This window comes from Cimex lectularius, unplaced genomic scaffold (assembly GCF_000648675.2).
Source record: "Cimex lectularius strain Harlan isolate CLEC.00 unplaced genomic scaffold, Clec_2.1 scaffold312, whole genome shotgun sequence".
NCBI lineage: Eukaryota > Metazoa > Arthropoda > Insecta > Hemiptera > Cimicidae > Cimex > Cimex lectularius.
The window spans coordinates 412,364-429,121 of NW_019392856.1; the positions used below are offsets into that span (position 1 = coordinate 412,364).

General features: G+C 34.7%; 1 protein-coding gene across 2 annotated transcripts; it reads left to right on the forward strand.

Annotated features, from left to right (window-relative positions):
- The first annotated feature begins 377 nt into the window (after nt 1–377).
- On the forward strand, nt 378–16,758 carry LOC106661823 (eukaryotic peptide chain release factor subunit 1). Of its 2 annotated transcripts, XM_014385494.2 has the most exons (9): nt 378–1,019; nt 1,133–1,308; nt 7,276–7,403; nt 7,518–7,668; nt 10,749–10,939; nt 11,012–11,362; nt 11,584–11,731; nt 16,282–16,392; nt 16,602–16,758. In XM_014385494.2, exons 1-8 carry the CDS (start codon nt 922–924, stop codon nt 16,359–16,361), a joined length of 1,323 nt encoding a protein of 440 aa, XP_014240980.1. In that variant the 5' UTR covers nt 378–921; the 3' UTR covers nt 16,362–16,392; nt 16,602–16,758. The 2 variants fall into 2 exon arrangements, with proteins under 2 accessions (XP_014240980.1, XP_014240979.1); XM_014385493.2 differs by lacking the exon at nt 16,282–16,392 and having other exon boundaries at nt 379–1,019.

The window sequence follows — 16,758 nt, forward strand, 5'->3', positions numbered from 1 at the left end:
TATTAACGACATCTTTGATACTACCAAATATATTATACATTCTACGTAAATACAGGATAATGTATTTAAAACAAATTTATGTGCACGCGTGTCTTGTCTCCGGCACGACTTTTGAATTTGAGCGGTGAAAAACGTTTGGAGCGACGAGGAGAAATGTCGTCGGATTGAACGACACAAATGGGAAATTTTCCAAAGTCGGATCCAAACGAAAAGAGCGGACGTGTGAAAATCCGTTTTCACCACGTTGAATAAAGAATTTTCCTCCTGGATTCGTTCGGCGCGGAAAACGTTTCCCAGGGAAATCGAGTTAAATATTGACGGAGGGCGAATGCGTAAATGCCTCGTGACGTCGATAAAATAGGCTTGACCGAGCGAACGACTGCCGATTAGTAAGGCGAGGGCAGCGGTGGGAGGAGCGAGTAAGAGAGAGAACGAGAGCGAGAAAGAGAAAGAGAGAGACAGAGTGAGCCGAGCGGTCCTTTTTGTGTTCTTGGCCATTTTCAACCACATGGCTCTGCTTATTATTTGAACGTATTTTTCGCTTCTGTCCGAGACGAAACGATCAGACGTAACTGCGTGTCATTTAGAGATGTTCAGCGTTGGAGCGGGTAGGGGAGAACTTGTCGAAACAGCCGAAGGGAAATATTCGAAATACGCGACGTGTCGCGGTTAGGACATCCGGATATAACTGGATCCAGGTGGCTCGGGCCTTGTCCAATATTGTTTCAAAAGCGTAATTCACCCGTCGGGCTTTTTTTAATATAATTTCTTTTTTAAAAGACGGGATCACCCGGAATAAAAGGCTTTTTCCCCGTGTTCGTTTTCTTCTGTCTGACGAGGGGAGAGTTTTATTGGTTACGGGATTGACCGTTCACTGGCCCAGTTTTCTTTTCTTTCCTTTACATTTCGACGAGGGGTGAAATGTCTTCGTCGTACAGTTCGGAAGAGACGTCTTCGGACAGAAATGTCGAGATTTGGAAGATCAAGAAGCTCATCAAGAGTCTCGAAATGGCTCGAGGGTAAGTCCACTCTCCCACCGACTCCGCATTGAGCGATACCCTCCCTTTTAATACACGACTTCCTCGTTTTCTATTCCTCTATTATATTCATTTTGTATTTTTTCCACTTTCAGGAACGGCACTAGCATGATATCCCTGATTATACCGCCGAAAGATCAGATATCGAGAGTGAGCAAAATGCTCGCAGACGAGTTCGGCACAGCGTCCAACATCAAATCCAGAGTGAACAGGCTTTCCGTTCTGGGTGCCATCACTTCAGTACAACACAGACTGAAACTCTACACTAAAGGTAAGACGAGGAAATTTTAGGGAAAATGGTCAAATATGGTAACGGCCTCACTGAGGGTACTGACCCTGAAACTCCTTTAGTCTCTGATAACTTCTTTTTTTTCAGCCTTGCAACATTTTACTTTCTTCAGCTTGTTAAAATTCAAAATTTTCATTTCTTTGTATGAATGAATCAGTGAACACACTCTTTTTACCTCCACTGAAACTCCTGTAAATTTCATAATTTTATCGGCCTTTGAAATTATCTGATAATATAAAACAAAAATATGCAATAGTTATGCAACGTAAAATGTATAAAAATATTTCAATTAATTATTATTTTCATCTAAGGTCTTGGTTGAGATGGAAAAGTTAGTGTCACGTGCGGGATTTGAACCCACGGCCTTCGGCTAAATAACCACTTGAGCTTTGTGACTGATCCATTCGGACACTAAGGCCTCTTTCAGACGAGGCGCCTAGTTGAATGGATAGGTGTCAAGGAGTGATGTGGTAGCTCGCCTTCACACGCAGTCAACTCATCCGCCCAGGCAGGTGGCGAGCAGGCACAGGTTTTGCTCATGTTCTCATCCCCACTGGTTGACTCAACACAAAAGACACCGGCATGCGTCCTTCACACCAGTCGTCTAGTTTAGTCAACTGAGTTCACCATGAAAAGTGTTGCAATTGCAAATTTCAATGTGGAGCAGTTCGTTATTATTATTCAGTATTAGTCCCTTGATATGGGACATGAGGTGTGAGGAGTATAGTGATAAAATTAAAAGAAGCGAAGCTTGGAGGGAAGTAGCACAACAGTATTTGAGAGAAAGCGCCTGTTTCCCAATTTTATAACAACAGATAATCCCACACTTTTCTTTGTTGGGTTTCCTCCTTTTTTGCTCTGCCTCCTTGGGTTCTAACATCGTACTGCCCTCCCGTTGGGAAGAGAGGTTGATTCGGCAAGTTGCCTGGTGTGAAATCAGCAAAGAAAGTCTTCACATGACAGTAAACTAGTTGAAAGTCAACCGGGCAACTTAGTTGAATCAACTAAACCGCCTCGTCTGAAAGAGGCCTAGCTCCTCATCTCAACCTACAACCTTTCGAATTTTCCCTCTTTTTCCCATTTTTCAAATGGCGTGTAATCAGGATTCGATTCTAAGCGAATGAAGTGAGAACTGAGAGCTGTTAGCGAAGTGATTACTTCTCTACTTTTGTATTAATCCATATATGTTTAGCAGTCATAATTAACCATATTAATTATTTAAATTAATTATTATTTTATGTAAGGTTGAGATGAAAGAGTTAGTGCCATAAACAGGATTCGAACCCACGACCGTCAGCTCGATACACCGCTGCTTTAACCACTTGAGCTATCGTGACTTTGTCCACTCGGACACTAACTCCTCGTTTCAACCTACAACCCCTTGAATTTCCCCTCTTTTTGCCATTTTTCAAATGTCATGGTATCAGGATTTGATTCTCACCGACTTATGAAGTGGCCACAGGGAGCTGTTAGCAAAGTGATTATTTTGTTAATTATTGTATTATATATGTTTAGCAGTCATAATTGACCATATTAATTATGTAAATTGATAATTATTTGGAGATCATGAGATGCGGTGGTGTGACATAGGTTTAGAAAAACATTTTCTTTATTGTGCCAACGTTTCTCGCTTTTTATTAAGATCATCTTTAGAGCCTGGGATTTATAAACATTGTTTAAATTATACAAATGCATGTAGGCTGTACAAAAATGAATTTCTATCATTGTACAAATTTATTTTTTCACATACTATTTGTATTTTTATAATTTAAAGAATGTTTGTAAATCCCAGGCCCTGAACATGATCTCAATAAAGGTCACAACGTTGGCATGATAAAGCAAATGTTGTTTTTCTAAAACCTACGTCACACCAGACTGCATCTCACGATCTTCAAATAATCATTAATTAACGGTCACTAAACACCACACATTTAAATTAATTATTTATTTTATCTAAGGAGTTGGTTGAGATGGTAAAGTTGGTGTCTTGAGCGGGATTCGAATCACGACCTTTGGCTTGGTGTCAGAGTGGGTTGAAGTCACAATAGCTCAAGTTGTTACAGCAGCGGCATATTTAGCCGAAGGTCGTGGGTTCAAATCCTGCAGTTGACACCAACTTTTCCATCTCGACCATGACCTTAGATGAAAATAATAATTAATATGTTCAGTTATGACTGCTAAACATATATGGCTTGTAGATGAACAGGTTGTCTGAAATTAAGTGCACTCCTTAATTTTCCAGGTACATTAAGTGCTAAGGTTAAAGGCTAAAAGTGGTCGTCCTCTTTACGATCTTACATCAATATAGGTGTTTGATGTAATAAGGTTAAGGCTAGTTTCATACGAGTTTAGTCGATTCAACTAGTTTCCTGCTGTGTGAAGACTTTTCTTAGCTGGATTCACACCAGGCAACTTGTGGAATCTGACATCCCTTCCTTTCAGGAGGTCAGTACGATGTTAGAACTAAAGGTAGCAAGAAGAGAAGCTATAAAAGAGGAAACTTAATTGAAGAAAAGTGTGGGTCTGTTACAAAATTGGAAATCGAGTGCTTTCTCAGCCTCACTCCTTTTAATTGTTATAGTCCTCATACCCCCTGTCCCACATAGGGGGCTATTCTTCAATGAATTGTTCCTCTCTGAAACTTAGCAATGTTTTCCATGTTGAACTCAGTTTACTCAACTAGGCGACGCGTGAACGAATGACGAGATGTAAACGTGAGTGGCACTTGTGCCTGCTGGTCATCTGCTGATTGGATGAATATGAAGTGATTTGTGCAATTTGCAACAGAACTGAAGACAATAATTTTCCCCACCCTTTTAAAGAAGGGTGACACAATTGCATGGAAATCTCGAGGAGTAATAAAACTTAAAGATATTGAGGTTTTTTCGCTCCCTCTCCACTATATTTAAGTGTAACCTTGAATTTTTTGATAGTGAAGTTTTTGTCACTCTATTTTTCTTTATTCTTTATTAAAGTTGTTTATACATTTGTTTGAGATATTGAGTTTAAAATATGTAGAAAAATATAGAATGTACCAGGACCTCCTTTGAGTTATTAAAATCTGACAGTTCTAAACAAGTTTATAATTTTTTTATAAAACTTTTTTTTTAATGCATTTTAATTATTGACAATTTGGATGGCTTGTCTCAGTTATTTTTCACCGAATAAAATAAAAGTTGTGCAACTTTGGCATAGGACGGAAATTTTAGATTGCTAGTGTCATTGATTTTACATCGATGACTCGTGCACCCATGCATCAACTATGAGTGTACACTTCTATTATTACTATGTTGATTGTATATTTCCACATCAGCAACCCTTATTGATTTTGCTTCAATGGCTATGTATGAAGTATGAGAGAACTTTTTCTTTTATTTTGGAATGATTTTCAAAATGCGCATCTCTTTATAGCAGCATTTTACAGGACTTTAAAATTCACAATATGGCAAGTATAAACAAAATTATCTATATATAGAGGGAACTGAATGGGCAAAAAATAAGCATAGTTTTTCAAAATATAGTTAAAAAATCAGCTCAAAATAACAAAAGCAAAAATAAATGCCATAAGGAAAAACTATTGCTAATTATTATAATAAATACCATTTAAAGAAATAAAAATTCAGCTAATAAAATTAGATAAAATATACAGCAAAAATTTACAAATAAATCTACTTATAAAAACAAAATTATGAAAATGCTGTCGCAAGTACATTAAGTTAGTCATTACTAAGCCTAGTCCACACCTAGCGACAATGTTCCGCTACAGTCCTAAGACAATGTTGCGTGTCCACACTACAAAGACAATTGGGCTACAAAAATCAGAACACGATGTCAAGAAAAATGCACTTTGCGTTTTTAATTTGTATATGCAAAATTTTACACTTTCACTGCAGCTGTTGAACACGTGTCGTCAAAAACATCCTTTGCAGGTTTCAAAGATTTGACATATTTTTAAACTTGAATGAGCAGCTTATTGTTTTTAACATATAAAATTATTTTCACTAATTAAAATAAAGCTTTTTATTATTTTTTTTTTTGGGGGGGGGGTTTACAGGATATTGTAGGTTTAATATTCCTCCAAATGTAATTTACTTGTTATCACTATAAGCATATAATAAACCCTATCTTAAAAAATATATATTGTATAAAAATAAATTTTACAGAAAAAAATTAGATAACGGTGCAACAAACAACAGTTGTTTGCTGAAAAGCGATTCTCGCCTGGTTATAGGCCTTAGTGATAGCAGATGATGCATCTGTTGACAGCAAATGAACCGCAGGTCAAATAAAAACGCATGACCCCAATTTACATTTTTGCCCCAGTAAAAAGAAAATATAACGAAAAATAAAGTAACAAATTATAAAGTGCATTTTAATTATGCAATCATGTTTGTTGATTAAAGAAGTTATTGGTTGAAAGTAATGGCATCAGCTTAATGTAAAGAATGTTTTTGGTCAGGTAGATGTCAACAAGTTAAATATAAATCAATAAAAGAGGGAAACGATATGTATAAAGAAGTTAAAAAGAAACTAATTAAAATTAAAATGAGTTATCAGCACAGAAAAAGACAAATGACGACTTGGACAAGGCAGGGAATGTGTTAATTTTATTAAATAAGAAAAGGCGTAAACCTAAACATTTTGTTTTCACATCTAAATGGGGATTTTAAATTGTCGAGTTTTTCCTCCTCTTGAGTTGGTATTTTATTTATTTTTTTTTTGCGAGATTCTCAAGGGCATCTCCCTCTTTTATTCTGATTTGTATGATCATCTTTGTCACGTCCTGTAGGCAAGGAAAGGTTTGCCAATCTTCAATTATTTTTAGCATGGTTTCCTTGACAGACATCAGCAATAAACTGAGAAATAAGTTCCGGAACATGTACAGATTAGACATGTAGCGCAACATTGTATCAGTGTTATCTGTTTTCAACTGGGAAACTTGAAATGTGGGACTTTTGTATTGCGACAGTCATGGGGCAGGAAAAAATGTTGTTAGATGTCCTGAGACGTGTATTCCGCAACAAATGTCGCTAGGTGTGCACTAGGCTTTAAACACCTCCAAAATGATTTTCATAAACGCATAAGGTAATGCATGTCTTGATAAATAATTTGAAGCAAAAATATTGATAAAAAAAGAAAAGAATTAATAATGACACTTTCTATTTACTAAAGCATCTCATAAACTCTTTTAAATCTCCAATAAGAAATTTTACATACTTTACAATATTCTATACATACATTATTCTAAAAAATATAGTGAAACGTTCAATAAAATTTGCTTGGTTGTCTGAAAAAAAAAAAAAAAGTTTCTATGCATTATCTTGTAGTTTAGTACTGTTGAGATAATGCCGTTAATACAAAAACAATCCAGGCGTTGAATAAATGTTGAAACAAAACTAAAAAAATGTGCGACGTACGCTCAAATTGCATATCCGTTAGTTAAAATTTTGCTAAAGGCTATCTTAAACTGGCATTTCCAACAAGTTGAAAACATTTAAATCATATTGTTTATTCCCAGAAAAATCAACATTTTTTTAATATTTGATATATTATTGCATTTTGATTGATGCATTGTCATGATGTTTGTTTAGTCATTGATGGTTATGAAGGTAAAAGATGAGTCATTCTACTGCACTGTATTTTGTAAATAGAAAAAAGAAAGAGAAAAAAACTGAAGTTATTTAATATTTCATAATTTATGAATTTAGGTCATTTTACCCAAATGATTATTCTGAGATTTTGATTTGCCATTCATTCATCGCCTTTGTATGATTTTTAACCATGTTTACTTCAATATTTTAACTTTACTTTTTTATAATCAGTTATTGTAATTAATAAATGTATATGTGTATTTATAATAAATTTTAATATAATTTTTTTAAATTCAATTATTTAATTATTTTCAATTAAACTTTGTTCTATGGATTTTTAATTATGGTTTTGTTTCAGTACCACCAAATGGCCTTGTGATTTATTGTGGAACGATAGTAACTGAAGAAGGAAAAGAAAAGAAAGTCAATATAGATTTTGAACCATTCAAACCCATAAATACCTCTTTATATCTTTGCGACAATAAGGTATGGTGCTTATTTTATTAAAAAAATAAAATAAAAAATAAAAAAAATAATTATTTAATTAATTAAAAAAATAAACGTTTTGAACTTGTTTAATTTTTTTCTTCTTCTGTTTAGTTTCATACAGAAGCGTTGACGGCGCTTCTGGCCGATGACAACAAATTTGGCTTCATCGTTATGGATGGTAACGGTGCCCTTTTTGGCACTCTACAAGGCAACACAAGGGAAGTCCTGCACAAATTCACTGTTGATCTGCCCAAAAAGCACGGTAATTTTCAAAATTGTCTTGATTGAATGCAACATATATATAAGTTTTGTAAACAAATTAAATGTCTTGAGTGTAAGTCATTTTAATTGCGAATTTCAAAAACAGCTTGGGATATTTGAAAAATTAATTGAATCAATTTCGTATAATCTCAAGCAGTTTTGATAGCTGCTCATTGAATCAAGTGTTTTCCTTTAAATGTATTCCCAGAATAGGTGAGAGGCAGTTTTGAACTCAATTTCTGCAAGTTTAAAAATATTAAATGCTTTCACAATGACTACATTTAACTATTTCAATTGTTGCAATTTGACATAAATATCAAATTATTTCAATTAATTATTCTTTTTATGTAAGGACTTGGTTGAGATAAAAAAGTCAGTGTCACGAGTGGGATTCGAACCTACGACCTTCGGGTAAATAACGCCGCTGCTCTACCACTTGAGCTATCTAGCTTGGTAAAGCAGCGGCGTATTTAGCCGAAGGTCATGGGTTCGAATCCCGCTTGTGACACTGACTTTTTAACCTCAACCAAGACTAATTGAAAGAAGTAACTTGGTCTACTAAAACATAAATGGATGATTAAATCAATTAACTGGGAATTCATAATGCAGTTTTTTTTTTTTTTTTAATTCTATTTTAAATGATGAATCGTTTTTTCATGGGGTAATTGTAAATCAAGACATGCCATATACTGTTCCAGCATAAATACAAATACTATAAACGCCTGATTAAGCAAAAACTTCAACATTTTTCCTTTTTTTTTCTTTTCTTTTAATCATCTGAGCAATTTTTTTTTTTTTTAATATGAAATGCCGAATTTACGTTTAAAGAAATTATGTAAGTGATGAACTCGGGATGTAGACTGAAGCTGTAACATTTTGATTGATAATTTTTATTAATAGATTCCATCTTGATAGATTTGATCTAATGATATTGATGGATATAATGGATATATGAGCTTTATTGATTTAACTCAGCAATATATCACACATTTAAGAGATATTAATTTACAAAAATAGTACAAACTTACATTACAATGTCCATAATGTAATAACTCCTGTTACCACTTGTGAAATTTACAAAATTAATTTATATATAAAGTATTAACTATCAAAACTGTTTAATTATTTATAAATGCAACAAAGCCCTAGCAGATTTGGAAATATCCTGTATTAGATTAGATGAGATTACAGTTGGAACCGGCCTCTTTCCAATCTGCGCACTGCGGTTTCATGTAGTATCTTAAATCTTGATCCCTTGAGACTGGTTTTATGAAATTGCACCAATTACACACCATTTAAGATTTTTTTAAGGCAGAGGATAAAGCGGGTAATTCACCCAATGCCTTGTCTCGTGTGCACATCTGGTCGATGTCAAGCATATAGAAGAGTACAAGGTTAGCATTCTGGGGCATCAAGCAGATGTTCATGCCCCCATCACACTATCTAATGGAATGGACGTTGGATTTGTGCCTGATAGCTCTGAGTCACTCTGCATTGTGTTGTTTAGTGTAAATGTATTCCCCTCTTATGGTGAATCTTTGACCAAACTCGAGCTTTAAAAAGTGAGACATTAGAGACAAACTTTAGAGTTTCAACTGGTTTCCTTTAGATTAGATTAGGCCTCTTTATCACCTGCACACCATGACTATTGGTTTATTGTGCATATCCATTATTTAAAACTTTTAATTAAGCTAATGCTTTTTACCAAGACCCAAAGCTTTTTCAAGGACTCAGGCCCAGACTTTTCTTCTCTCAGGAGCAAGAATCTCAGCCTACATAAGCCTTATCACCAACAGGGACAAGTTTTGCTGTCTCTTCCTTAAATATTTGCACAGGCTTGTTTCTATCATTCTGAGTCTATACATATGCCTCTGGAGTCTGTAATGTTCATTTAGCATAATATATGATAACATAATCCAAATATGTTTAGAAATCATAATTGACCATATTATTTCAATTAATTATGCTTTTTATTCTAAGGTCTTGGTTGAGATGAAAAAGTCGTGTGTCACTAGTGGGATGCGAACCCATGACCTTCGGCTCAATATGCCGCTGCTTTAACTGAGCCGAAGGTCGTGGTCTGAATACCTTCTCAACCGAGACCTTAAATAAAAAGAATAATTAATTCAGATATTATACTAGTCTTAACATGTCCTAGATTTAGCAGTTTTGCCGTCTCTGTAGTGGTGATGAGTTTTTTCACGTGCTTTTGTCCTGAGCTACATTCTCATTTAACAGAGGACTTATTTTTAATCCATTGTTTGATGGATCCATGTTTTGGCAGCTTGGTATGCCACAAAAGAGTCAGGGCCTCAGAAATAGGTGTCATCAAATTTTCCTTGGCCGATTTATCTCGGCCTCTTTGTTGTCCCTCTGCTCTGTGCCCTGGTACCCAGAGAAAAGTAATTTTGTTGTTTTCCCAATGTCTGACAAGGCCCTAATGCAAATCCCAAATTACTAGACTTCAAAGAAGTAATAAAAGTAGGGTGAATATGTCAATTACTCACAGGTTATTTACCTACTTTTACTACTATTTTACAAATTGCTACAATTATTATTAGGTTAATATTTAGTTGTGTTGCAATGTTCAAAATTGAGCGCAAATAAAATCAGCTTCTAATTGGAAAATTGTGTAAGTGGTGGATAGGCAAGTCACTTTAACACTCATGTCAAGAGAACTCTGTAATGTTTCTTCAACCTGATGATGAATATTTAATGCTTGAAATCTGGATAGTTGTTAACAACAACCTGTGAGTAAGAACCAATCTTTACAAAAAGTGACTCAGGACTTGTCAGCTGATGTGGTAATTGCCCTTAGTGCCCTGTTTGAGTAGATGGCCATTCTTATGTTAACATAAGAGCAGGACGTTGCCAGAGCAGGACTTATAATCCTTTTGAAATCACCTTGGCACAATGTTTTCAGTCATCTCTTGAAAGTCAGTGGCATATTGCCCAAATCTTATAAAATATCCCGTTTGTAAAATGTTTTAATATATTCTAACAGATTGTTGTGGCTTCTTGAAAATCATTATTTCTAATGTAATTACATTATCACAAATTAATTAATTTTTTGTTATCTAGGTCGTGGTGGTCAGTCTGCTCTACGTTTTGCCCGTTTGAGGATGGAAAAGCGGCACAACTATGTAAGAAAAGTCGCCGAAGTGGCGACGACCCTTTTCATCACAAACGACAAACCCAACATCGCTGGTCTTATTCTTGCTGGTAGTGCAGATTTCAAGACAGAGCTCAGTCAGTCTGACATGTTTGACCCTGTGAGTTAAAAATACAAAATATAGCATTTAAAATAAATACGACGTTCGATGCTAATTGGTTTATGTTAAAAGCGGTTACAAGCGAAAATCATCAAGCTTGTCGATGTATCGTACGGCGGTGAAAACGGCTTTAACCAGGCAATCGAGCTTGCAGCGGAATCTCTGCAGAATGTCAAGTTCATCCAGGAGAAGAAGTTGATTGGTCGCTACTTTGACGAGATCAGTCAAGATACGGGCAAATATTGCTTCGGGGTGGAAGATACCTTGAGAGCACTCGAGCTCGGCTCAGTCGAAACTCTGATCTGCTGGGAGAACCTGGACATCCAGAGGTATGTCCTCAAAAATCACTCCAATGCTGAAGAGAAAGTCCTGCACCTGACGCCAGAGCAGGAAAAGGACAAGACACACTTCACTGACAAAGAAGTAAGTTTCATATTTAAAATTTTTTAAAATATTTTCAAATTTTTTCCGTTGTGTTGTCTATGAGACATGACGTTTTGCCGTCTGACCAAACTAGCACAAGAATAACAATATTTCATAATTGTTTTAAAATAAAATAATCAAAAGCTACATTTTTTATTTTTAAGGCTTTGTATGCCTTGTAAGATTAAACTGTTATTTTACATTACTTACATTATTTTCAGAGTGGGGTTGAACTCGAGTTAGTTGAAAGCCAGCCTCTTCTTGAATGGCTTGCGAACAACTACAAGAGCTTTGGAGCAACTCTAGAAATCATCACGGATAAATCTCAAGAAGGTTCACAGTTCGTCAGGGGATTTGGTGGCATTGGAGGTAAATTTTTTGAAGAAAAAATATTTTTAACCATTTATTTCTTCTTTTTTGTCTAACAATGTTTGGATTGACAAACCAGTTTAAATAATGGTGTATAGATATAAATGGTAGTGGTTTAAACTGGTTTAGTTGGGTCAACTAATGCTTCTCTTTTTTCGTGAACTTGAAAATTTCATTTATTTCATTTAACAATGTTACTTGAAACATTAACATTAAGGTCATTGCCCACTAGAATGTATCATACTAGGACCATAACCATACTGACACATACAAAGAAATTCTTTATACCAATAACATTGGAAAATGCCCATTGGACCATTCCGTCACCAACCCATGCCAGCGAATTGTTGACTGAAAAAAAAGCTTAAAAATTTGTACTTCACCTAGCATAGAAACTTTTCTTTAGATGTTTATACTATACTTTATATATTATATATAAAATTTATATATATATTATACTTTACATAATACATACATAAAGTTTATACTATATACTTTCTTTAAAGATGGTGTTTCTTTTGGTAATATCATTTTCAATTTTTCCCAGCAATTCACTAAATTAGAATGATAACGTAAGAAAATATTGGAGAAATTTTTTCTTCATCAACTAGGTGCCAATACAGGTGATCCTTTTTAGATGACCCAGTTTAATTTCTCTTGGACCGATGATGCTATAAAAAAATTAATTAATTCATTTATTTAAAGAAATAAGTTAAATATTTTTAATCTAGTTTCAAATTTTTACTTTTTTTTGGAGAAAAATCATTCAGGGTACATCAGGCCCAGTTCAACTGCATAATTTCAAATATGACTGGCACAACATTTTAAAGGATTTTTTACACTGAAAACAATGGTGCAATCAGATTTTAAATGTCAAAAAGTTTGAAAAACATGTTTCGTTGGTTTTGTTGTTAATTCCAATTATTTGTTTCTTCACTAAAGTAAACATTAATTGCCTTTATTGTTTACATTTTGTCATTGTCAGATTAGCATTAGAGCAAATCTTAATTCCTGGAAGTAAGTAAATTTTACAATTATACCTATTCGTTACATTCAGTATTCTATTCAAAATGAACCAAAGAGCACATTCTTCTGATCAACAGCGAGTTGATGTGGTACAACTGCTTTATTGATAGTGGTCGTATTGTGTGTCGTGCAGTTGAGTTGTACACACAGAAATTTCCTGATCGCCCCAGAGTAAACTGTTCGTGTTGCTCACAATGTGAGGTGATACGGACCAGTTGCTGTTCCATCACAAAGAAACCGGCAGCATAATTGCGACAAGGAGCATATTGTATGGTATGTTCGGGAAATTCCTCTCTGAAATGTTGGAAGGGTTTTAAATTTTTCAAAAAATAAAATTAGAGATGTACTCTGGACTTAAATTTTGTGTCGTATTGCTCTCACCTTGTCCAGGGACTTCGGGGTCTGATTATGACAGGCGTATAATGTTCCTTGCCCAAATTTCGACTTGGAAGGCTGAAGAAAAGTTCTTCCATACATCGTAAGGACTGTTGAATCCAAGTTCACCTCCAATGGCACTGTTGGAATTTTTTGCACGAGGGCAGAGGAAATATAAGAATTTTGTACTCTTGCCATCATCAAGTGGTTCACAGAATTAACATTTGGTGTGGACTTCTCAGAAATAAATTAATTGGGCTTATTTCTACTAAAATAATTTAAATGGTGCTAGTTCTTCAATTTTTTGAGGGAGGTTTTACCAACATTATTAGATGATGATCCTCTACAACAATGACAAAGAACGATTCTCCAGCTTAATGGATGCCCTGCACACAATTTTTTTGCAGGTGAGACGTTATTTGAATCGTCACTGTCGGGATAGGTGGATAAGATCTCATGGCCCAATCTGATGGCCTCCTCAGTCCGATTAACTCTCCACTTGACTATTTTCTGTAGGGCTATTTAAAAAAATAGTGTCTTCGCCAATCATAACTCAGTAACCTCAGTAAAAGGACTTGCATAGGATAGAAAATGCTTGTCATTCCATCTCCCCTGACTCTTATCACCCTGAGCACTCACTGGTGAAGAGTGGTAAAAAAGAGCAAATCAGGCAGACAGTTTGAACATGAAATGTGATTAATAAATAGCAAACCAAATGACTTAAAAAAAAATTGCCATAACTTTGTCATTTTTTGACCAATTTAAAATCCGATTGCACCATTGTTTTCAGCATAAAAAATCCTTTAAAAGATGCACGGGCGGTATTTAAAATTTTGAAGTTGAACTGGGCCTGAGGTACCCTGACAATTTTCATAGAGATTATTAACTAATAGCCATATTTTATTTTGAAGAAAGCAACCCCAGTTCACAATTCAGTACAGTTCACAGTCCGTGTTCTCTCAGCAAGAAATATACAGTGACCGGAACAGGACTGAATGGGAGACCAAATGTGTTGTAAATGGGTATAGAATGTTAATCCATGGGCATAGTAGTGATTGGAATGCTTTTTTCATGCCTGACCTGGTCATCGTATGATTCATTCTATTGGGCAAAGACCTTTATTCAGTATTTCATGGTTGTTATCAACCACTAACTGTTAGTGCTAATTTTTGGAGAAAACAAGTTTTGATAAAACGGAATTTTTTTAAATAGAAAAGTACATAACTATATTTAGAATATTGCATTGTGCTGTTTTTGTTTCTAATGTAAAACTAACAACATATCATGTTAAATTTTTAAATATATATTGGGTTTGGACATAAATTTTTTTGGGGGGTTTTCAGAAAAAAGTCAAATGTTCAAAATATAAATTTTATTTTTAATCCAAAACATAATTTCCTTCATTGTACATAAATACTGTCAATTTCTGGTAGCGACCAATTTTCAGAGAATTTTTGTTCAAAAATGCCCCCTACCTTCTAAGTCGTAGTCTAGGGAGCGGACCAAGTAAAAAATTGGAAGGGGGGAGGGTCTGGAGAGTATGGAGGGTGGGGCGTTTGTTGCCAGTCTAACATGGTGATTTTATTTTAAACAGCCGTGTGTGGCATGACATTGTCATGATGAAACGATGTTGTGTCTATTCTCCAGTGGCTGGATGTTTTTCCTTCAAAGCTGACCCAAGACACTAGTGCACATTATACTTGCAAGGGGTGTGTGGTAACTTCCCAATAAACTATTCTTTGAATACCCTACCAAACAGACAATAGGATTTTATGGACGGGGTAATCCTCTTGATGACGGCAGCAACACTCCATTCTTCTTGGTCTTTTGGTGTTGAACATTTTTATATAAACCACTTATTTAAATACCACCTGACCAAAATAGGAAATAAACCCTTCCAATTTATTCCTATTCAGATGTGAAACACCACGAGCCATGCAATCTCCTTGTTTCCGAGGGACAATTCTTGGGTCCCCCTTTAGTTTCACAATGTAACCCAGAGATCAGATTCTTCTTTCTATTGATGTACGATGTACGTGAAATCTCTCTGATGGCTTTGCTACAGTTAATTTTCCCTCATCCTCCAGTGCCACTACTAAATCTTCGCTTGTAACCCAGTTAGGCGTTGTACAACAAGTCTGATTTTTGATTAGTCCTTTACAAAAACATCAGAACTACTGTTGATCTGTTACGTGTTCACTTACTACATAATCACTGTAAATTCCAAAATATATTTCAACAGGCATCTGTTGCTCTATGCCTGTAACTAGTATAGCAAGCAATGCATCAAATAAATTTTATTTGCTTCCATGTCGTATTCTAGACTGACTTTTGTGATCAACTACCCAGTTCGTAACAATTGCTAGAAATTTTCCCACCCTGGAGCTAACAGGGAGGGGGGACGAAAAAAAAGTTTACACATATTGTGATCATAGATAAAAATGAATCAGCAGACTCAACCGTCAGGAAAGTGCCATTTTTGTGACATTAAATATTCAGGCTAATTAAAGATTTAACCTTACAGCAGTGTATTTAGGGAGGAGGGATTGTAAATTTTTTTATGAGGGTATTTCAACTACATTATATGAACCCTCGGGGTTGTTTGTTTATTTTTATGTGGGTTTTTGAAATAATTAGCCTAATTTTTGCTCATTTCTTTTTTTTTCTTTTTGTTCGCCTGTCACACTTACTAAATAAAAATGATAACCATGTCCAAATATGATAATTCCATTTGCCAAAAGAAAAAGGATTATATTTCATAAAACATTCATCGCTAGTTTTTATCTTAGGCAAAATTGAAAAATCTTTGTAGAACTAAGGAAATAATGTCACAATTAAAAAAGGCAAGTATTAGTCAAATTTAGTAATTACAATTAACTACAAAAAATATAACACTATTTACACTTAGGACAAGGTTTTTTTTAATTATTTAAAAAAATTAAAGATTGAATTTGTTTATTTACATAATTCATCACACAGTAACGTGCCAAAAATAAATGTACATAAACATGTTTTTTTACTAAACGCACCATTAATTTTTTTGCTGTTGTTGAGCATACATAATTGCATCCACATATTATTTTATTTAAAAACAATCAAAATTGGATTAAGACAAACTGCATATATTTGTTCTTGCCGCTTGCAAACAGGAATCCTCCGCTACAAAGTTGACTTCCAGTCTCTTCAAGCCGAGGAGCCACTTGATGACCTCGACTTAGATGATTATTAAAATGACTTAAAAAAAGAAAAGATAATTGCAGGTAGAGATAGGTTGTCGAAAAAATAGTTATTGATGTTTTTGTTTTTGTTTTTAATTATTAGTGAGTTTGCATGTTGCATGGTTAAAACAGTTTTCTTTCTTATTTATTTTATTTTATTTGTGATATTGTGAAGTAATTTGTTTTAGATTTTACTTCTAATTGTGATCTCACTTGTTTACGTTTATTTATTTAATTTTTTGATGTTTTAGGTCTGCTTCGGTACAAGGTTGATTTCCAAAGTATGCAGTGCGATGAGATTGACAACGATATTTACGACCTCGACGACTACTAACCAAAAACAATATCACTAAACTGAAAACATATGTAAGCAAAAACAAAAGAGCCTTAGAATTGTGTGAATTATCA